Source organism: Ursus maritimus, unplaced genomic scaffold (assembly GCF_017311325.1).
Source record: "Ursus maritimus isolate PB19 unplaced genomic scaffold, ASM1731132v1 scaffold_3, whole genome shotgun sequence".
Lineage (NCBI taxonomy): Eukaryota > Metazoa > Chordata > Mammalia > Carnivora > Ursidae > Ursus > Ursus maritimus.
This window is the reverse complement of record NW_024425563.1, coordinates 73988325-74011894: the sequence shown is the minus strand read 5'-3', so window position 1 is coordinate 74011894 and position 23570 is coordinate 73988325. Positions and strand designations below refer to the sequence as shown.

Here is a 23570-nt window from a genome sequence, read left to right as displayed (position 1 = left end):
GGGAAAGAAAGGAGGAAGCACTGAACTGTCTGGGGGAGTGAGAGAAGGCATCACAAAGGCGTTAACGTTGGTGGATTCTCTGAGCCACATGAACCAAATGACATGGAGGTAAGAGCAGGCTGATGAGTGGGCAGCCTGTGGGTCTCCTACCTCTGCCTCAACCAGGTCAACTCTATTTCCGTCTGTTTCATATATTGGTATATCAAATGAAAAGATCTTCAGAAAAAAAAGACTCTACTCTTATTAAAAAATAAAAAGTCTGAAAACCCATTAAGTCCAACTCTCTCCTTTTACCATATAAGAAACTGAGACTCAGAGAGGTTGGGCTTACTTTTTAGAACTGTCACTGGATAAGTGCATTAAAGGAAATACGGAAGTTCTTCACTAGAGAAGCCTCAAGAGAGGAAGGAAAGGCATACTCAAAAAGCACCACCTACTCCACCCAGGTCCACAGACACATCAAATTTCATGTTCCATAGAGAAGTCATCCCCACTAAGAGCAAATAATAGGGTCATTACCAAAACCTGGCATCAGACAGCCATTCTCTATCTGTCCTCTCCCTCCTGCTTCCCATCAGTTCCCCGCTGTTATAGGAACTACCTCGGAGACGTCAGGGTCTTGTGATTTCTCTCCTGGATAATTACAAGTGCTTCCCAGTTGGTTCCTTTCTAGTAGTTTCTCCACTTGTTCCTTACCTTCTGACCAAAGCAATCTTTCTGAAAACAAAACCGATGACTGATAAACCTCCCCACACTCCCCTCCCACTCTTTGGTGATTATTACCTGTATGGTACTTGCAAACTCTGTGCATACATGTATTCAAACTTCTGCTCCCGGGTCAAAGAAACAACAGTTCGGAAGTTTTCGATCGCTTCAGTAGCAATCTGCAACAAAGAGCCCCCAGGCACAAAGGTGAATGAACAGTGGCAATTCGTGTGAATTCCATAGAAGAGGTTAATAAAATTAATTTTATTATGACATATTATTTGTTATGACCTATGAGCTTCTTCACTATGAGAAAGGAAACCCATTTATCAAATCAAATTTTAGATAGATCTGGAAGGAAGATTGGCTAATTCAATCTCCTCTTTATAGAGAGAGAAGCTAAGGCTTCAAGAGATGAGGACACTTAGCTGAAGCCACATAGCTTTCTTTACAGAGGAAAACTAACCTGAGAACTCAGTATTTTACATCTATCACAGTGCTCTTTCTTCTATGTTGGTCACATTTTAGGTTTATGATTATTTCATATATTTTTTAAATGTGATGTTATATTTTTCTCTTTATAACTATCATTCATGACAACTGAGGACTATTTGGAAAATATTGAAAAGATAAAAAAGTGAATAAAAAGCTCCATATATGTATATTTTATATATTAGCTTATATATATCTTTTTCTAAGCATGTATGTACTTAACAAAATTGGGACCAAATTCTCTTTTTGGCCTTTATGTCATTATTTTTTACCTTAACAAATATCAGGAGCATTTTCCAAGGTCATTAAATATACGTTAATAATGTGATGTGTAATGGGCCACATAATATCCCAGCCAGTTAAGCCTTCTTTTATGGTTGAAAAAGGTTCTCCATTCTCTTCCTATTAAAAATAATGCTGTGACAAACATCCTTACACATAAACCTTTGTCCAAAGTAAATTATTTTCTTGAGAGAAGTTCTTAAAAGTAAAATTACAAGGTCAAAGGGAATAAATGAATTTTTAAGGAACATGGCATATATTATCCATTTGTTTTCCAGAAAGTTTCCCTCATTCTGTTATTTTTTTAATTAAATGCAACTTCCAACAAGTCTTTGTAATTAGGACAAATATATTCTTTTGGAGTCTGGGTAAAGCGCTGTAGAAAACATGAAAAATTCCAGTGCACAAAATGAGATTTCAGCCTGTATCAGCCATGGGACTTGGAAATCTCTGTGTCTCGGTCTCCTCATATGTAAAATGAGGGGGATGGACAAGAAGGTCCTGAAGTCCCCTTTACCTCTGTAATTCTAAGAGAAATAACTTTTAAAACTATAAGTCTAAATTATAAATCAGTGAGTAAGGGAAATCACTCTTCTATGAAGATGTCCTTCCTTTCTCTGGCCTGTACACTGGTCAGAATGGATTCTTTTTTTTTTTCTTTTTTAAGCAGGGAGAAGGACAGAGGGAGAGGGAGACAATCTTAAGCAGGCACCGCGCCCATCATGGAGGCTGACACGTGGTTCGATCTCACGACCCTGAGATCAAGACCTGAGCCAAAATCAAGAGTCGGATGCTTTAGCAGACTGAGCCATCCAGGTGCCCCATGGTCAGAAGTGATTCCAATAAAGACATTCATTTACAGTTGAATGATTTACAGCTTAAAAATCATAAACATGAATCCTCACTTATTTCTTACTAAATCCTTTATAGATTACCTAACTTCAAAGAGAAAAGCAAATATTTGACACATCATAAGTCAGTTTTAAAGAGTAATGCAAAGACCTATTAGAAGAAAAACAATACCATATACTTAAAAACAAAAACTTATTTAAAAAATAAAGTTTAGGGGCGCCTGGGTGGCACAGCGGTTAAGCGCCTGCCTTCGGCTCAGGGCGTGATCCCGGCGTTCCGGGATCGAGTCCCACATCAGGCTCCTCCGCTATGAGCCTGCTTCTTCCTCTCCCACTCCCCCTGCTTGTGTTCCCTCTCTCGCTGGCTGTCTCTCTCTCTGTCAAATAAATAAATAAAATCTTTAAAAAAAAAAAATAAATAAAAAAAAAAATAAAGTTTAAAATATTATACTCTGACCGGATTAGGCCAAGAATATCGAACTATGTTTACCATAAGCTACTAACAAAGGTAGGAAAATGTCCAGATTCAATTTATGTTAAAATATTTTATAAAAATCTGTACACACTATGACAATAATATACATTTATTTTAGAAAATCCTAAAAGTACAGAAAACAAAAAGAGGAACAAATTCACCTCCAGTCAAATCCACACACAATCCTTGTTCAGACCCATGTTAGAAATATTTTCAGTGATAACGCTCCCAACAAACGGAAAGATTCTTTGCATGAGTAAGGAAATTCAACAAATTATAACATCTGCTGAAAAACAGATTTTACTGTAAATTTCAATGTGGTTTCTTTTTTTTTTTTTTTTTAAAGATTTTATTTATTTATTTGACAGAGAGAGAGAGACAGCCAGCGAGAGAGGGAACACAAGCAGGGGGAGTGGGAGAGGAAGAAGCAGGCTCGTAGCGGAGGAGCCTGATGTGGGACTCGATCCCGGAACGCCGGGATCACGCCCTGAGCCGAAGGCAGGTGCTTAACCGCTGTGCCACCCAGGCGCCCCTTCAATGTGGTTTCTAAGACATATTTTCTGTGCACCATGTTCTAAGGCAGGTGTGTTTTGTTTGTGATTTGGTCTGTAAATGTGGTCACTCGTAGAGGGTGTAAACAGCCCAATACAAGTGAGTTTATGAGTCACAGACCTCGCGTAGTGAGTAAAACAATATAGTAATCACTTCACCATCATCTTTATCTTGCCTCATGGTGAAGCAATTAGGAAAAGGTTTAATTAGTACTCTGCATCCTCACAGCTTCATTTTTCCAAGAGTTTTAAATAGAAACTCAGTAACCACTATGAGGAGAGAGAACTTTTTTTTAAAAGATTTATTTATTTGTTTGTTTATTTGTTTATTTAGAGAAGACAGAGAGCCGGGGGAGGGGCAAAGGGAGAAGGAGAATCTCAAGCAGACTCCCCACCCAGCACAGAGCCGGACTTGGGTTCCATCTTCACGACCGACAAGATCACGACCTATGAAATCACCACCTGAGCCAAAACCAAGACTCAGATGCTTAACAGACTGAGCCATCCAGACCCTCCAAGGAAAGAGAACTTCTGTGAGAAGAGTAAATAGCATTGAGTTTCCTTCAGTAGCCATCATGAACTAAATAATTTTGAAGAAAACAATATATTTTTTTTTTCTAGAAAGAAAAAAAACCCTCCTCGCACTTCTCTTCCTAGCTTCAAATAAACTGAGGTTTGATTATGGCTTTTATTTCTGAAAAGGAAAAAGCATCTATTTTATTAAGATGTTCACGAGTAAATAATAATGTAACAGAAGTCGACGGAGCACAGGCAGGGTAGAGGTTATGAGCAGGCTGACACCACAAGATCTTGCTCTGGAATCTTGGGGCTGCTCTGTCCCTGTAAGGGCAAACCAACAGACATAGTCCTGGTCCCCATGGAGCTTATGTCTTCATAAGGAAGACAGTGCATTAATCAATAAACAAAGAAACAGCAGAGAAACATCAAGTGCTGAGAAGTGTCATGAATTAATTCAAGTGTCAGGAAAGGCCTCTCCGAAGAGGTAATAATGCTGAGATCTAAATGATATAAAGGAACCAGCCATGGGAAGATCAGAGGGAGCCAACTTGGAATGTTCCAGGAACTGAAAGGGAGCCCCTGAGGCCAGAGCAGGGTGGACGCAGGAGAGAGTCAGGAAAGATGTGTTCATAGAAGTTGTCAGGGGGCTAAGTCATGCAAAGTCTTATAAACCAAAAAGTTGATTTTCTTCCAAGTGTGATTAGAAGCCACTGGAGGGTTTTAAGTTGGTAACCGGTTAGCGTGATCTTATTTGTGTTTGTAAAGAGACCAGTGTGGCTTCTGTGAGAAGACTGTAGAAAGTGGGTGGACAAGAAAGGAAGGAGTGGAAGCAGGAGATCAGTTAGAACTATTGCTATGTGATTTGGGCAAGTTACTCAACTTCTCTGAACCTTGGGTTTTATCATCTAATAGGAAGAATTCAAAAGTGTGATTAAGATTATCAAATGAAAAAATACACGCAGAGCTGCTCGCATGATGCCTCATATAATAAATAGTAAATGGTAATCTGGGAATGAGGAGCTTTGGGAGTTGATTTTCAAAATTACGTAGACCGGATGGTCCTGCAACAGCACTTTCCCTACTTGCTCTTACCAGTCTCATGAAACACCAGTGAGTCAGAGCACTTATCTCACCTCTGACCTTTGCTCAGTGAACCTGCCACATTCACACATAACCACGTCCATCTGCACCCCTTCCTTGCCCCCTGGGACAGAACTCCAAGAGTCTTAAATCTGATGGGCCGCTTCAGAAGTGCTAACCCGTGATGTCGAATGAATTACCTGATAACTGAGCGCCTTGATCACCTTCTTCCTCTAAATGACCTAAGGCTCCTCTCTGGGACATTTTGAACACCTCAGGAAATGACGATACTACTAAACACTAATACATTTTCTTTGTATACATTTTGTCCTAGATTTTTCCGTCTTCTCCTCACATGAAAAGTCAATGCCACAGGTAGAAAAAGCAAGACCGTAGGATATTAAATGAAGTGATTGGTCACAGAACATGTTCCCTGACAGGGGCCGATGTGACAGGGGCCAGCCCACGACCAGAGGCTGGTGGGTTAGCACGGCCCTGCTACAGCTCGGGACTGGGTCTCTGATGGCCTGAAGGGGAGCCTCACATGAGGCCTTTCTCCGAAAGACACTAGTTAGGAAGCACTAAAACTGGTCCAAAGGAATTTCCTGCAGGAATCCTAAGGATCAGGATAAAAGTCTGAGGAGATGGCTGGGAAGCAGAGGGTAAAGTGTCGGTGGTGATGATTAACTTCCATAAAGTTCCCTCTTTATCACTCTTCATTCTCTGGTGAGGTGCCTGGCCCGGAAACAAAGTACCCCAGACACACGGCCTAGATGGCCAGAGCCACTGGATCTTTCTGGGTCCCTGCCCAACTCTTAGGAACCTTGGAGGGTCCATTAAATAGAAGTATCCCTACCCAGTTCTGGGGGTCAGTCATGAACTGACAACTTATATTTCTGCAATGATACAAACCATGGGCTATCAGATTTGTTTGGCCATCAGCAGACCTCCCTGTTTCTTCTCAGAGGCACAATTTTGGATCCTGGCTCTGAGGCTTATCAACTCTAAGGCACTGTGGCCATTACCCACTGTGCCTCAGCTTCCCCTGAAAAAGGAGCTAATAATAGAGCCTACTTCCTAGGGTCACAACAAAAGGTGAAAATTGCCAAGGAAACACAGTAAATGCCATACAAGCATTTGTTTAAAAACAACAACTTGGGGTGCCTGGGTGGCTCAGTCGTTAAGCGGCTGCCTTCGGCTCAGGGAGTGGTCCTGGGGTTCTGAGACCGAGCCCCATGTCGGGCTCTTCCGCTATGAGCCTGCTTCTTCCTCTCCCACTCCCCCTGCTTGTGTTTCCTCTCTCTCTCTCAAATAACTAAATAAAATCTTAAAAAAAAAAAACAAAACAACGACAACAACAACAAATAAATAAATATGTAGGAAGAGAATGAGAAGAAAGAGGAGAAGGAGGAAGAGAAGAAGAAGAAAAAGTAGCAGCAGCAGTAGGGTAAAGATAAACAGAAACAACAGGTCAGCAGGAGGCCTGATAAAAAGGAAAGAATGCTAGTAATTTAAGCCTGATAGAATAAATACCTTTAGGACTTTTCCATATTTGAATCCTCTCCCTATCATATGTAATTAAATGGGGCCGCTCTCCTCAATAAAGGAATGGATTTCAGCTTGCTTGAGGGAAAGAAGTGGGGGGCGGAGAGGGTGTAGAGGAAGAGGGTGAAGACAATGGTTCCAAAGGAGAAAAGCCTAATAAAATTAGGGATCAGCTTGTGAGCCTCAAAATTTGTGTTTCCTTTTCTTCAGTTTCCAGTCTTCTTCCAGTCAAGTGACACTGCTTTAAGGAATGGTTATAAAAACATTCTCCAAGCATAGGAAGTAGCAGTGAGTAACAGAACAACACTGATTAGAATATTTTACTCTATTAGATCAGCAGTTATATTTAGGTTGACTCACCTTCCCAGCACCTTCCAGTTCTTTCTTATCTTTCAGTGCTTGTCCAGACAACATTTTCATTTCAACAACTCCCGCTATTGCAATGATGGGTACAATTGCTAAGAGTAAAAGTGTTAATTGCCAGCCATAGATTAAGGATATAATAATGCCTGTCCCAAGATTTGCTATATTCTGGGTAATTACAGCAAGCCTGGAACCAATAGCCTACAAAACAAAGACACAAAACAAATTAGAGAAGCGCTTTCATATTCTCTTTAAGACCCATGCCTATATTTTCTTTAGGATTATGACATTTCAGCTTCATGAAAGTCTATTAATTATCTTCTCAGTTATAAAATAAAAATGACAAGTCTATTTCGTTTCTAAAATGAAGATTTCCATGACTTCAGAGTAAATACGGAAAGTAGAAGATCAATAATTCAGAGTTAAATTACATATTTCTATCTCTTCTAACTTTTTTTTAAGTAGGCTCTACGTCAACATGGGGCTTGAACTCATGACCCTGAGATCAAGACCTGAGCTGAGATCAAGAGTTGGACGTTTAACCAAATGAGCCACCCGAGGCACCTCTCTCTTCTAATTTTTAATACCAAGAAAATTTTCACTGATCAATGAAACCATGATCACTAAAGCAAGCTCTTCAAATTAACAAGATAAAATAGACAGTTAAGACTGGAAATGTTGGAAATTTCCAACGTTAGATACAAAGCAACACATAAGTTAAGTCTAATATTTGTCATTAAGGATATCCAATTATATCTGGGCCTCTTTGAGATGCTTATTGTGTTTAATTTAACCTGCATTTGATTTGGAAAAACTACACAGAGCTGAAGGGTATGGAATTTAATTTAGGCTATTAAGTGGGCATCAGAGCCTTTAGTTTGAGTGCCAGAGGGGAGTGTGAAGCATGACTTTTGGTAGCATGCAGTGACTTCCAGTTCTAAAGCCAGAAGTCAAACTATAAAGTGAAATCAGTCTACTACTCCAAACCGTACTTTTCTACCTTACAAACACCCGGAGCCCTCAATCCATTCCAAAGTCCGGCTCTGGTGCCCAGATCTGGAAATGGCCCATGTTTTTTCATCTCCTGAACTTCCCTCTGCCTGAGTGGGGCAGTCTCAGGTATAGATTACGATGCAGTAGAGTCCAGACTGGTCACTACCTCCTCTGTGACTTTGGACAAATTTCTTCCAACCCTCAAAATGAACAAATACGTTGATTAATAACCAAAACTCTCAGCCTTAAATGTTAGGACAGAATCCTTTATAACTCACTTCTCTATCACTCCACTGTCAATCCTCTGAAATCATTCAACACTTGTGTGATATAAACACTAGACCAGTCAATAGGGGCCAAGTGTATTACAACTACCTGGAGCCTCTGCACATTCAATTCTATGCCAGGAATTGCACCAGACAGCATGAATAATGGAGCATTTCTTTTTCTTTGATGCAGCCACTGAGTTTATATCAAAGGGATGCTTAACCAATCGGCTTAAGTCAAAGAATGAAGTGGATTTCAGAGCCAGCTCTCTGCATTTGCACATTTTCAATCTAAAAGTCAAAGGTTACAACCCAGACACAGTCTGTGGCACAAGGACAATGTAGACTGCTCCTGTTCTCAGAATCTACAAGTCCTAGCCAGAACTCATTTCCCACAGCAACTGAGAGAAGCGCTCAGAACACACCCCAGGTTCACGGCAGGTGAACGATTCTAGCACATTAATTCAGACATATGAATGTTCAGGTTTGCCTGGCAGTCAAGGCCATGAAAATAGAATGGATCAGAGATGACAAATTCTTCTCTAATGTACATGCAAGGTGAACGAAAAGATCGAGAACCTTAAGCTGGTGGGGTGTGGGAAGATTAAGCTCCTTGGCCTAACTTGATTTAGCACTTAGAGCCATGGTGCTGGTTACCATTCCTTATTCTAGAGACTAACTCGGTTCCACATCTATTCCTCACGTAGAGTAGGAGTCTAGAATTGGGCAGATCACAATGAATGGGACAGCATAGATTAGTAGTAGCCTGGTAGTTTTCATTTCAAAAAAGTAGAGCTGAGAGAAGATAACACTCCCAAAAACTACAGCCCAAGTGTGAAACAGGGTCAGACAAAAATAGACTAACACTTGAAACCCACTAAGACCCCTCGTTACCTCTCCACCTCACTGTACATTCAAGTAATTCTATCTCACTTCCTCTTCTACTCATTTTTCTGCCCATTCTTCCTTGTTACTCCCTGCCCTGCTATTTATTTCCTCCCCCAAACATGACCATATTGCTAGAAATCTAATTTAAAACATTTGTGCTTACTGGAAAAAAAAAAAAGCCTATTTCCTGAGCCTCTTTCTGAAATTAGAAACATTTATAACTTCATCTTCCCTTCAACCACCTTCTCCTGGGGAAAAAAAAAATCTTAAATACATAGTGGCTTTTGATCTCTACATGGCTCTCATTTGCTTTTTTCTCCTGCAGAATCCTACTCCTATTACCAAAATAAAACTTAACAGCTCACCATTTCATAAGCAAATATTGAGATATATTTTCTCCTGATTTCTTTCTAGTAGAATTATGCTACTGACTCAAAAATACATCCGAGAACATGTTTCACTGACAGCGAAGTTAAATATGAAGAAAATTTAACCTAGATAAACATTATCACTAACTATATACACACAAATGAGTTAGCCCTGCCTTCGGTGGAATGATTTTTGACAATACTGCTTACCTTGGGTATTTTTAGATATAAAAAAATAATTTCACCACTTCCCACAGTGGAATACACACACACAAAGAGAATATATACACGTAAGTGTATATATGTATATGCATGTATATAGGTGTGTGTATGTATACATATTTACACACCTACACACATCTGCCCCATTATAAGCAGGTTAGCTGGTAGCATTAAGTGGATAGGACTGTCTTGTCTTGGCCAATTTGTGCTAGCAGCTACATTGGAATTTTCTGCTTCTGATGGCGCTCACAGACCTACTTGCTATCTCTTCCCTGGTTCTTCTTGATTAGCTGCTGTTTGAAGCTCTGGAGAGCAGTTCTAACCCGGTGGCTCACACAGGGGTGTGCAGGCTAGAGGGGCTGTGAGAGCATGAGTTTGAAGAAGCAAATGAAAAGCAGCCGGTCCACACCAGCAGGCAATCAGGGGCCACCGGAGCCCCTGTGAGTGGCTGAGGAGTTCACAAACAACAGTAGAGGGACGGGGCTGGCCACCAATCTTACAGATACAGGAAAGGATCGTGGCTTAGGACAGGCCATAACCCCGGAGGAATTTCAGAGAAGGACCGCCAGCACACAATGCCCACATTGCCCCTGCTCAGGGTTCTGCCACCCGGGGCTAAGTCAGCATTTCCTCTAGGTTGTGTCCTCCACACCAAATGGGATATGGGACATGTGTGTCCACATGAGCACATGCAGCCAGGTCTCATACTAAAGCGATGGCAGCAGAGGTTAACTAGGGAAAACTGGATTTCAGATATTACACACAATTTGTCCACACTGATCATGATCTCCGAGAACGGCTCTTGAAGGGAGGGAGCAAAATGGATTGATCCCAAGCTCACTGACTGATTCTCCTGCCAATTTAAATAAAAAAATAGGGGCGCCTGGGTGGCACAGCGGTTAAGCGTCTGCCTTCGGCTCAGGGCGTGATCCCGGCGTTATGGGATCGAGCCCCACATCAGGCTCCTCCGCTATGAGCCTGCTTCTTCCTCTCCCACTCCCCCTGCTTGTGTTCCCTCTCTCGCTGGCTGTCTCTATCTCTGTCAAATAAATAAATAAAATAAAAAAAAAAAAAAAAAAATAGAGACTGATGCTTTATGTCTTCTATCTACCGCCCACTTCTCTCCTCCATTTCCCAAAAAGTCCTTTCACGATGTATCTAATTGTGTTCGTCCTCTTTTCTCCTGTCTCTTGATCCCACTCCCAACAGGCTTAGCTCCCACCACACCCTTGAAATAGTTCCTGTCAGAACCATCAGCACCTGTAGCATAGTAAGATGTCCGGTTACTTTGCAAGCTCATCAGCAGTATCTGATATCCTAGATTGCTCCTCCTGAAAATGCTCTGTGTTGTTTCTAGGACACTGCTCTCCTCCCTCTCTGGTTGCTCTTTCCCAGTCCTCTTTGTGGGTCCATCCTCATAGCTTTGACCTCAGGGCCTAGGACTTGCCATGCTCTCTATCTGCATATGCTTCCTTGGCTATCTTAGTCTCCTGGTTTACAAGCTACCAATGCACTGAAAAAAATCTCCAAATGTTTATTTCTAGACCAGACTTCCGTGCTCAGCTCTAGACTTGCACATCTAATCTGTCTTCTTGGTATCTCCACTTGGACATCTCATTGGACATCTCAAATGTACCATGTTCCAGAGAGAACTCTCAACTCTCCCTCAAATCTTTTCTTTCAACAGGCTCCCAGTTCATTAAGAAGCAACCTAATTTTTTAAGTGATGCAGGTCAAAAATTGTGGAGACAGTCTACATCCCCATTCTCTTATACCCCACATATAACCAACAAATTCTGTTCGCTGTACCTTCAGACTGTGTCTAGAATCTGATTACTTTTTGTCACCTTCACGATGACCCCTCCCCCCAGTCTAAAACATTATCATCCCTCCCCTGATTTATGGCAATAGAGTCCCTGACTCCATCCTTGCTCCCTTCAGCCTAGTCATATGGCAGCCTTTAAAACTTTCAGATCCCATCACACCTGTGTTCAAAACCTTACAATCGTTTCCCATCTGTTTCCAGATATAATGCTGCTCACAATTCTTATGACTCTTCCTTTCAGTCACTTGACTCCAGCCACACTATCCTCTTTACTGTTTTGGAACAGTTACGGAAATGCTCCAGCCTCAGGGCCTTGGCACTTGCTGATCCTTCTGTTTAGAACACTCCTCTCTATGCATTTACAGGGCTAGTACCTTTCCCTCATTCAGGCCTCTTGCATAAACCACCGTATCTCTGAGGCCTTCCTCACCTGACAACCAGAAAGGCCCTCCCTATACATGTTGCTGTTATTTTTTTCCCGTAGCACTTAGTGACGATCTGACCTATGGTGTAGACACCATAAGGCCAGGGTTGTTGTCTGCTTTAGGAAGTTCAAAGTTATTTCAAGCAGTGCATATTTGGCCCTGTTAGGTTTTATAAACTTGATCTAAACCTCAATGTTTGTTGATCTGTTTGCTTTTAAGCAAAGAAATCTGTATTAAAACAATTCTCAAGATTTATATTGTAATTTAAAACTCTGTGTGCTTCCACATTCATAACCTAATTTATTCTTAAGCCCCATGTATTCAACAGAAGAAACTTTAATATAGAGCTATCTTATAGAAAGACTAGAAGATAAAGATTAATAAGGTTCAACAGAGGGAAAGACATGGCAGAGATCACATGCTTTATTTTCAAATCCTACATTATCTTATGGATTTTTGCTATCGACAGTTGTAGTTGTAGAGGTAATGGTCACTCTCTCTGCAAATCAAAACCTCCCGGTTCAACAGTTTGTAGTTAGAGAAATTAAAGAGAGTCATGCAGTAGTAAAATTTGGACTTTATAATCTGATCAAGTTGTTCCTTCTACCACTGCTTTAATTTTTTAATGAGCTTCTCATTTTTTTCAACCTGTTTTTATTTTTAGTTTTAGTTTTATTATTGTTATTTTTTTTTTTGAGAGAGAGAGCACATACATGCAAGCAGGGTGGGCAGGGAAGGACCGAGGGAGAGGGAGAGAGAGAATCTTAAGCAGGTTCCACGTCTGCCCAGTGAGGAGCCTGATGTGGGGCTTGATCTCATGACTCTGAGATCATGACCTGAGCCGAAATCAAGAGTCTGATACTTAACCGACTGAGTCACCCAAGTGCCCCTCAACCTGTTTTTAGAGTTTTCTTCCCTCTCTTCTAAACTGCAGTGCTCCTAAACGTTCATACAGAAACTACACACATTCTTTTTTTCAGTAGCAATGACAGTTTTGTGTTGATTAGCTGAACCCAAAACAGACTGATCCTGCGTGATATGCTAACAAATACTTCCTTTTCTAAATAATTATCCTTCCATGTTAGTAGCATCCTGTTAGTAGCATGACTAACTAGTAAATAACAAAAGAATGCTTGTAAATTATATATACACTATACAGTATACAATGTTTAAATAGTTAACATTTTTGCTCTGAGGCACATGATTTATTGTGCTAAATATATATCCAATATTTTGATGATAATGAGAACACCTATAATGGGAAAATTAATTTCATGCTGAGATCCAAAATGGCCAATTAAGACCAAAATGAGCAGAAAGGAGGCACATACCCCTTTAACTTGAGCAGCATCATTGGCAAGCCTGGTTGTCAATGCTCCGGTGGTATTTTTAGGGTCATCAAACCAGCTCACATCCTGTGGCACAGAAAATGATTTTATTATCTTAAAGCTCTATTTAGGAGATCCTTGGCTCCGAAGGCAAGGACAGGGTCAGGCTGGTTATCACTTACATCCCTTGCAGTTAGCACTCAGAATTTGACATTCAATAGACAAGAAAGGGACTTAATAGACAAACACATAAATAATTTCATTTGTCAAAATAATTTTTTGAGTGCCTACTACTTAGACATCCATTTTATTTATTTTTTAAAGATTTCATTTATTTATTTGACAGAGAGACAGTGAGAGAGGGAACACAAGCAGGGGGAGTGAGAGAGGGAGAAGGAGGCCTCCCGCCCAGCAGGGAGCCTGAAGCGGAGCTTGATCTCAGGACCCTGGGATCAGGGCCTGAGCCAAAGGCAGGTGCCCCTACTTAGACATCCAAATAGAGAGGCTGAATAGGCAGTTTAGATAATGTAGTTCAGGGCAGAAAAAATGAATTGGGTTTAAAAAAAATCAACAAAAGAAATCTAGATTAAAATTTAAGATTAACATAAAATAGGATTTTTTGGTAAAGCCATTTACCTTTTATTTTTCATTTTTTAAATTTAATTTTATTTAAAATCAATTAATTAACATATCGTGTATTAGTTTCAGAAGTAGAGTTCAGTGATTCATCAGTCATATGTAATACCCAGTGCTCATTACATCACGTTTTCTCCTTAATGTCAATCACCCAGTTACCTCTCTCCTCCAACAAACCCTCAGTTTGTTTCTTATAGTTAAGAGTCTCTCATGGTTTGCCTCCCTCTCTGATTTCCTCTTATTTTCCCTCTCCTTCCCCATGATCTGGTCTTATGTCTTAAATTCCACATATAAGTGAATGATATGATAATTGGGTTTCTCTGATTGACTTATTTCACTTAGCATTATACCCTCTGTTCCATCCATGTCTTTGCAAATGGCAAGATTTCATTTTTTTGATGGTTGAGTAATATTCCATATATATATAAATACGCACACCACATCTTCTTTATCCGGATAATTCATCTGTTGATGGACATCTGGGCTCTTTCCATAGTTTGGTTATTGTGAACATTACTGCTATGAACATTGGGGTGCAGGTGCCCCTTCAGATCACTATGTTAGTATCTTTTGGGTAAATACCCAGTAGTGCAATTGCTGGGTCATAGAGTAGCTCTATTTTTTTTTTTAAGATGACTTTTTTTTTAAGATGTTATTTATTTATTTGACAGAGAGAGAGACAGCGAGAGAGGGAACACAAGCAGGGGGAGTGGGAGAGGGAGAAGCAGGCTTCCCGCTGAGCAGGGAGCCTGATGCGGGGCTCGATCCCAGGACCCTGGGATCATGACCTGAGCCAAAGGCAGATGCTTAATGACTGAGCCACGCAGGTGCCTGGTAGCTCTATTTTTAACTTTTTGAGGAACCTCCACACTGTTTTCCAGAGTGGCTGCACCAGCTTGCATTCCCACCAACAATGTAAGAGGGTTCCCCTTTCTCCACATCCTCACCAACATTTGTTGTTTCCTGACTTAATTTTAGCCATTCTAACTGGTGTGAGGTGGTATCTCATTGTGGTTTTGATTTGTATTTCCTTGATGCCGAGTGATGTGGAGCATTTTTTCATGTGTCTGTTGGCCATTTGTCCATTTAACTTTTTAAATATGTAAGTACTGAAAATATTGTGAGTTTGAAGTACGAATTTATATCCACAATAACTATGGTCCTGTTACCTGTACTGGTGATTTGCACTTAAAGCAATATGTATCATTTTTTCCCCCAAATATTTAAGAAAATAGTGTTACAAGTTATGGCATGTATCACTTTGCTTTTTAAAATTGCTTTGTTTAAGTGCCTCTACCACTGGCACATAACTCCCTTGAAGACAGGGACTGTTGAGGTTTGAATGCCTGACAATACTGCATATTATGGCTCTGAAGCAGAAGGTCCTTAATATGTATTTGCCAGACTTAGTAATTTATGGAAAGGGCATTACACAAACCATCAGCTCTGCTTCCAAAGTATAATGGACCCAGGAGTCGGCCTGGGGGCTGGGAGGGTAATGGGGCATTTGGCTCTGGACCAAGATCAGCCTCGATCCTAAATGGAATCTCAGTTATAAATACGGTTTCACTCAGAGTCCTAGGACAGGGTCCCCATCAAATAGTGCTCTGTTACTCATTCAAGTCAGTCCTGGCTCTGTGAGTTACTGGCTAGCAATTCCCACAAATATGCTTTTTTTTTTAAAGTCATGGTGGCACAGGTGGGAAAGGCTGGAGGAACCGAAGACAGCCAAGAAAATGTGAATGTCATCTAGAAACCCTAACACGGCAAACCGATGCTTCTCAGCTAGGCTTCCAGCACTCCTGGCGCGTCCCAGGCGTCCCTCTGGAGCCTCATTTTATTCACTGGCGAGTGACCAGTGATTTTACAAGGAAGAATTATAAAATCACATACAAAATGTTAGGGGCTGTAAAAGAAACTTTCTCTTTGAACTGGGCTGCTTTGGGTGACATTCCCAGAAGCTCCCTCCCCCTTCCCCTAAGAAAACATTCACATCTGCCTGTTAGGGTTTTGAAGGTTTGAAATGGAAGAGGCATTCCAGCCGCTTGTTACACTACTGGCATCAGTTACTGTATCGATCTAACTGCAGCAAAGAACCTGGGCAGTGCGGATACATTCTGATTTGTGGAAACACAGGTTTCAGGTGGCATCTCTTAGTGGGAAGAAACATAAATGTCTTGGGTGTCCCAGGGGAAAGAAGGAAAGAAAGAGAGAAAAGGGATGAGGGGTGCTGCCTCCTCCACCTCCAGCTGCCACGACAAAGGCTGGGGCTGAACCTGCTCTGGGGACTGTCAGGGGCGATCCTATCCCTCGTCCTGCCCACAGTGGACAGACAGCAGGGCTCTGAGCCAGAGCTGGGGGGTCCAATCACATCTGTGAGGGGAGACGGAGGGAAGAGCACCACAGAGGCTGAGTAACCTGACCACACTGGCACTGCACGGGCGCGAGGAGGGAGCTCCGCACAGCCCAGGTGCAGTCCTCAACACACATACCTGTCTCAGCATCGACCTGAAAACCATGTATCGGAGGCGCTTGGTGAGGATCTCCCCGGCTTTGCCAAACGTGAAGCCCTGTGAATGTGAACACGCCACAAGGAAGGAGACTTGTCAGAGCCCCAGCCACTGATTATACAGAAGAGGGAGGCCGGATTGGTCACTGCTGAGAGGACACGAGGTCAGAAAGCCCAACGTCAGGCTGGGCTGTGTTTCGGTCACTGGGTACCATGGTGCATAGCCACACTGGCAGCGCGGCCAGGATAGCCCCGTTTTGAAATCATCATTGCCATTCCCCCGTTCCTGGCAGGCTGATCAGGATTTATTAGTAAATGTGTTTCTTCGTCTCTACTCCTATGCCTGCTTATTTCTCTCAGTGAGCCAGGGTCTATCACCCAGGAAGTTCAAGTTGTTTCCAAGGCAGGGGCACTGGAAGCAGGGCGGGTCTGTTACATATCATCCAAACCACTTTGGATGGGACACTTTGAGAATGCCAAAGGGATACTGCTAAGATATATATCAGGACCTGAAGTGTCATCTGGGGAAACAGAAATATCCAGCCACCCCAGCAATAAAGGATGCAGAGAACAAAGACACCAAATTCCTAGTTTCCAAGTTAAAAAAAGCCAAAGTCTAGGAGCAAAATAGGCCAGGGAAGAAGGCTGACCAAGAGAGAATTTTCTGCTCTGCCCCTTCCCTTCCCCCAAGGATCTAACTTTTTGTTTCTGGGAGGAGAGAGGAGTTACTCCAGGAAATAAAGAGTCCGAAGTGAGTGTGCTATCATGGGGGGTCACATATGCGGAAGAAGGGTAACAGAAACCTCATCCCAATGGGTTTGGGGATACAGGACTAGGGAGAAGCAGTGCTCCTCATCTTTCTGGAGCTCCAGGAAGTGGCAGCCTACGGATAAGGCCCACCACACAATGGCGTGGGGAAAGCAGAGAGGAAATGGCCCATGGTGCATCAGAAGAGGAGAGGCCCTAATAACAGCCCAATTCCCTGCAGAATCAAAGATATGGAAAGGGCAGTTATATCTCTTTTGTGCCCCCAACTAGTGTGTGGACATTACTGAGAGAGAGAAGAAACACAGGCAAAGAGCACAAGTGAAGAAAGAGCCAATTCTTCTGAATGGGTCTGATAAAGGGGGACAGCCAGGTGGGACCATGTAACTGAAGGCCGCAGGCCCTACCAGGTGCCAGCATGAAGCCGGCAGGTACATTATGTCCACAGACCATCCCCCTGCACCCCTCTGCCAACAGACACTGATCCAGGAGAAGGAGGAAAGGGAGAAATCCTAGATTCCCTGAATTAAAGCCTGAAATTACTAAAGCAATTTAATTTACTTAGAAATGGCCAGATTAAGGTTTCTGTTACCAGACTGAATGAAATGGGAAATATCTTGCTCACTACAGGAATTGCTGTTATTTTTGTTGAGACCTAGCTGTTGTTGAGTGCTTATTCTGACACCATACTTTATATAAAGTACATCAATACGTATACATATAGGTATATATGTACACAGAGGACAACCTTTTTAGTGATGGAAGAATGTCATTCTTACGACAACTGTATAATCACCACTTTACAAAAGAACTGAGGTTTAGTTGCCAGAGGACCCAATTATAAGGTGGCAGAGGTGAACCTGAATCTGGGTCTATGAGAATCCTGACAAGAATGGGAACCCAGAGCCTGAGATTTTATTACCCACGGAGCTCCCTCCTTTTGTTTCTAAATGAGGGGTCGGCCATTCTAACGTTGTTGGCCACTCTGCCATCTCTACAGTTTTGAGATCCTGTAATTTAGAGCCTTTGTTTCCACTCGGTTTTACCAGGCAAGTCAGGCTCCTATCTCCCCGAGCATCACCATGTTACAAAGGTACTGCTTTCGCTGCCTTTGCCAAACCAATTCAAATCTCCCTCGCCTGTGGGGACATGACCGCCCAGGGCAGCAGAGGGCTCCGGGCATGCGCAGTCACACGGTGCTGCTCCGCAGCCTGGCTCCGAGGTTCCGCCGGGCTCCGCCAGACAGCTGCCCGGCCGCGTGCTCCAATGCTCCTCTCCAGTGATGGAGAGGGCCCGTGACACAGGTCACATTATTTATTTTATTCATCAAGAGGAAGGTACTAATGTCCCTATTTCACAGATGAGGAATTTGAGGCTTAAATTATTTATTTGCCCAAAACCGCAAAATTAGGAACTGATGCAAATCACACTCAAACCAAAGTCTAACACCAAAACCAACGCTGCCTGACCTTACTAAACTTTTATAGCGCTTAACTTCTTTGCAGTTCTGTTCCAGCCAAACGGTGTGCAGCTGTAAAATATGACTCTTCACAAAAGGGTCTACAGTTTAAGGCTGTGAGACTGACATTCTTCCATTATTGAGAAAGGTTCTTTCTCCTTTAGCAAAAGGTGAATGATAAACTCTTCAAACATTTTTTAAATCAGTGTGATGTGCTTATCGGGTTTTCAGGACATACTAAGACATTTTGAGTATTTAAACTCACTGACAGTACTTATATCCAAACTTAAGCCCAGGGTTCCCCTGAATTCCATTTTTGAGTCCCCAGCTTTCATTTCTAGTCATCATATTAGATCAAACACCCACTTCCCTCTGATTTCATTAATATTTCATTTGGGGGAGATGACGGAGAGAAGGTAAGCAAGTGCTCCAGTGGAAGCAAAACATCTTTGTTTTAAAATATTTTTACTTTTAAAATTTTATGTAAGTATGTATGTATTTTTGAGAGAGAGAGAGAAAGAGAGACAAAGAGAGTGTGTGTGTGAGTGGGGTGAAGGGGCAGAGGCAAAGGGAGAGAGGGAGAATCAAGCAGGTTCCATGCCCAGCACAGAACCAGACTTGGGGCTTGATCCCATAACCCTGAGCTAAAATCAAGAGTCAGATGCTTCACTGACTGAGCCACTCAAGTGCCCCAAAATATTTTTGTTTTAAATATGTCAAAGAAAGTTGGTTGCTAATAGTCCAGCTAATAGAGCAAATTACATAAATGTCTAGAAATTTCCCCAGCTGAATAACAATGCATTCCCCAAAATGAATAAAGTGAAAATGCAGACACTTACCTGGAGGAAAAATGTAATAAAAGAAATAATTCCAAGGACTAGAAACAATAAAGAAAACATATTACTATTCTGTCGTTTTGTTTCAGGATCCCCATCTCTCGTAAAAATCTGTTGAGAAAATATTGAAAGGTTTTCAGTTTAAAGACTAAGGACGTCATTCTGGGTCTGACCCATTTTCCATCAAGCACAATATTTGGGGGTCAAGATAGGCATAGTATGACGGAAGTCAGGGCTGGTTTCCCTAAAGCCAAACCTAAAGGTGTGCGAACTTTACCTTCCTTAAGGGCCAAGAATGGGTCTATTGTTCCTAAAGGGACCCAATACTTTTTCTGCGTACACTCCTTCTTGGAGTAATGAGTGCCACGAGGCCACACCAGCTATGTAAAATAGAAATGAGAATGAATACGGTTCCCCTTTGGTGGGAAACTACATTGTATGGCAATTTGTTATTTTACAATTTGGACACATCAAGCTGGAGACAAATCTGCCGATGCTGCTTTGGTAAACCAGAGAGAGGTAGTCATTCACTCAGCCCAGGCCCTCTGTAAGAAGGGAGCCTCCTTGAGCCATCTCCTTTTGTAGGACGGCCTGTTAGAAAGCCAGCTGACCTGGCACCACACGTGGAGACCTTTCCAGAGATGGTAAAAAGGCTAACAGGATGTCTTGGGCTTAGAGAACACAGAAAATAACTACTTCACAGGGAGAGAAAACAACTCCCTTCACAGTGGGCCAAATTTGTCTTATAACAGAACTACATTCCTAACCCAACCCAGTAAACTTTATCCTCTATACAGGGGGGGAAAAAAGCCCTTTGGAGGAGATAAAATTCATTTTTCTTGGTTATTCCACCCAAAAATAGCTAACAATCAGTGAGCTCTTATTCTGTGATAGATACTATTCTATACAAATTCATGTATACCATTCCTTTTATCCTCACAATCACCTCCTAACATTCATTATCATCACCAGTTTACACAGAGGCACAGAGAGGTTAATTAACTCGTTCAAAGTAACACAGCCTGCAAGTGATGACCCCAAGATTTAAACCCAGGCAATCTAACTCAGAGCCCAAAACCTTAAACCCTGTGTTACAAACCTTCAATGAGGCAGAAGACTGGTTGCCTAACCAATATCTAGGAGTCAGTGTGCTAACCCTGAGTCACTTGCTTCCAGACTTACTGTTCCATGAGGAACGAAGAAAATATAAAATCCTTAGGTTGAGTTTTTGCAACACACAGCCAAACCCATTCCTGACTAGTCCACTCCCAATTTTTTTTTTCTGATGATGCCACTGTCCACTTCACTGCCTGTACAACAAATGCTAGACCAGTAATCAGTTCCCTGTGGACCACCAGCCAAATGTTTATACGAAGCTTTAATGGAATAGTGCCATGTTCATTTGTTTCTGCACTATGGGCACTTCAACACTACAGCAGTAGAGCTAAGTACTTGCAACAGAGACCAGATGGCGCTCAAAATCTAAACTGTTTACTCTCTTACCCTTCATAGAAAAAGTCTGCTAACCCCTGTCCTAGAACATATGCTCCATGCTATCAGACACTTTATCTCCTTCTTGGCATTTTCTTTTCTTTTCTTTTTTTTTTAACCACCTGAAACAGTATGTGGCACACAGCAGTCACTGCAAACATAGTTCTTGAATGAATACACTGAACATACGAATACCAAAGAGAAATCAGTTAGCCAGGCATGGGGAGACCTGCCTATTAATGTATTTTTTGGTACATCAAAAGTTAACGTTTGGCCTCTTCCATGGAGCAAGCAACTTCTTTCTCCATAATGTTTTCAGCTGTTATGGCAAGGGTACCCTCAACGTGATATTCAAACATCTACCGCGAAACAGAGAGCATTCCTGCCTTGGTGGTAGCTTTACTGATAAAAATGCCATCATTGAAAGCAGGTACGATCAACACATGTCAACCTTTCAGAATCTGTTCCTTTTTGTTTCCATCTTAAAAAGTGGGATGGGCGTCCCCCAGAGGCAGCATGCCAGACCTGCTCACATCCCAACAAGTGTGTATGTCACACAACAGCTCTGGCTCAAGCCAGTCTGGCAAACACACCATGAACCCTCTCTGAACGCCAGTGATAGGACTTCTCATACGTTTACTCAGAGCCCAGTGACAGCAGAGACTCTCATCAGGTCAGGTTCATGGACTATTTCAGGAACCTGGGCCCTAAGAGAACAACTAACTGCAAGGACAAAGGAAGATTGAAAAATTAGCTTTCCTATCCCAAACCAGACTTACACCTTCAAGTTGCTGAGTTTCATATGAAGGTACAATATTTTTTGTGGCTTATGTATACAGCTACAAATAGAAACAGCTCAGTCTTTACTCAGGACTCACAGGTAAATCCAAAAAATGAACATAAACACTTACCCCTATAATCCTTGAAAATATGACTGAAAATGCTGGTTGCAGGCCTCCATTTATAATAGCACAAAATATACCAACCACGAAATAAGGCCATTCAGTTATATTCAGCTTCAGAATCCTCCAGAAGGAAACTGGAGGTACATTTTCATCCTGGAAAGCAAAATATTACAACAGGCTAGTTAGAAAAAGAACTGATACTTTTTATCAATTTAATGATGCACAGTCCTTCAATATGTACCAAAATTTTTAAAAAATATTTCATTTATATATTTATTTGAGAGAGAGAGAACACAAGCAGGAGCAGAGGGAGAGGGAGAAGCAGACTCCCTTGCTGAGCAGAAAGCCCAGTGTGGGGCTCGATCCCAGGACCCTGGGATCATGACCTGAGCTGAAGGCAGAAGCCTAACTGACTGAGCCACCCAGGCACCCCTGTACCAAAATTTCTAAATGAAGATATCTTATTCCTGTTTTCTTATGAACTGATGGCTATTTAATTTTTTAAAAAGTGCTGACAGATTCTATTATATTGCTCCTATATATTTTAAGAAATAAATGATGTTTTCACAAACATTTAACACTTACCAGACATTTAGAAAATTTACAAGTAGGGATAAAAGAACAGAAATGTCCCCATTAGAATCTCTTTATAATATAGAGGTGCCTGGGTGGCTCAGTCAGTTAAGCATCCAACTCTTGATTTCAGCTCAGGTCATGATCTCAGGGTCTTGAGATCAAGCCCTGTGTCAGGCTCTGTGCTCAGCAGGGAGTCTCTTCTCCCTCTCCCTCTGTCTTCCCCCTTCCCCCACCCCTACCTTTCATGCACTCACTCTCAAAGGAATAAATAAGTCTCTTAAAAAAAGAATATCTTTACATTATAAATTCTAATTCTAAAATTGTCTTATAAATTCTCATTCATAAATTTCTGAGCCTAAAATGTTGAGATTTTGGTTTGTGGAACGTTTTGGGAATAGGACAGGAGAATTCTGGATAACTTTTGCTCCTACTCCTGCCACCCCAATGCTAGCCCAGAGGGAGGGCTGAAGGCATAACTCTACATCCTCTCCGTACCAAGTCCTCTTTTGTACCAAGCTTTCTGTCCTGGCCTTGTGGGGCATGTATACTCTTGCGGGTTGATCTTCTTCTTATTAAACTGGATCCTGAATCCTTTGGAGACATTTCCAAGGCATCAATTTCACTTTTGGATTCACCAGTTCCATTTTCTAATTCAATTTCATTTCCACTTGTCTAAAATAAACAAGAAATAAGCATAAGCAGGTTAGGCTCAGAAAACAAGTGAAAATTAATTGCCAAACATCAGCTATCAAGGAAAGTGGTAATTTACATCATTGTAGGAAAGGATAAAGTTAAACTGCTACTGGGGGAGTAGTGTGTAAATGTGTGATCTATTTGAAAATTAAAATCACTGAAGGGGGACTGCCGCTGAATATACTGAAATAACATGACATCTTTTCCTTGTATCTTACCTTGTCATCTCCTTTTTGTGGGTGTTTGGGGCTCAATAATATTTGCTTTGGGCTAGTGCTATCGATGGAAATATGGTGCACACCATTCTGTGACCCACGTCTGTCATTTAAAATTTTCTCAGTAGCCATGTTAAAAAATGCGAGAGATAAATCCATTTTTACTCTGCATTTTATTTAACCTAATGTATCCAAGATATTAGCATTTCAACATGTAATCATTGTCAAAACTTAGTGAGATAGTTTGCATTCTTCTTTTGTACCACGTCTTTGGAATCTGGAATACATTTTCAATTCAGAGTAATTG

General features: G+C 41.6%; 1 protein-coding gene across 5 annotated transcripts in view; it reads right to left on the bottom strand.

The window, feature by feature from the left end:
- The window catches only part of LOC103658685 (phosphatidylcholine translocator ABCB4), a 181232-nt gene that overhangs the window by 98960 nt on the left and 58702 nt on the right, over positions 1-23570 (bottom strand). For 2 of the 5 annotated variants that reach the window (XM_008686201.2, XM_008686202.2), the window contains 7 exons: positions 22851-23027; positions 21786-21932; positions 19387-19494; positions 16307-16384; positions 13182-13265; positions 6861-7064; positions 784-884 (listed from right to left, as the gene is read on the bottom strand). The exons of the other annotated variants lie outside the window; for them this stretch is intronic. In XM_008686201.2, coding sequence (XP_008684423.2) covers positions 784-884; positions 6861-7064; positions 13182-13265; positions 16307-16384; positions 19387-19494; positions 21786-21932; positions 22851-23027 — 899 coding nt within the window. The remainder of the gene's footprint in view (positions 1-783; positions 885-6860; positions 7065-13181; positions 13266-16306; positions 16385-19386; positions 19495-21785; positions 21933-22850; positions 23028-23570) is intronic. 5 annotated transcript variants of the gene reach the window in all.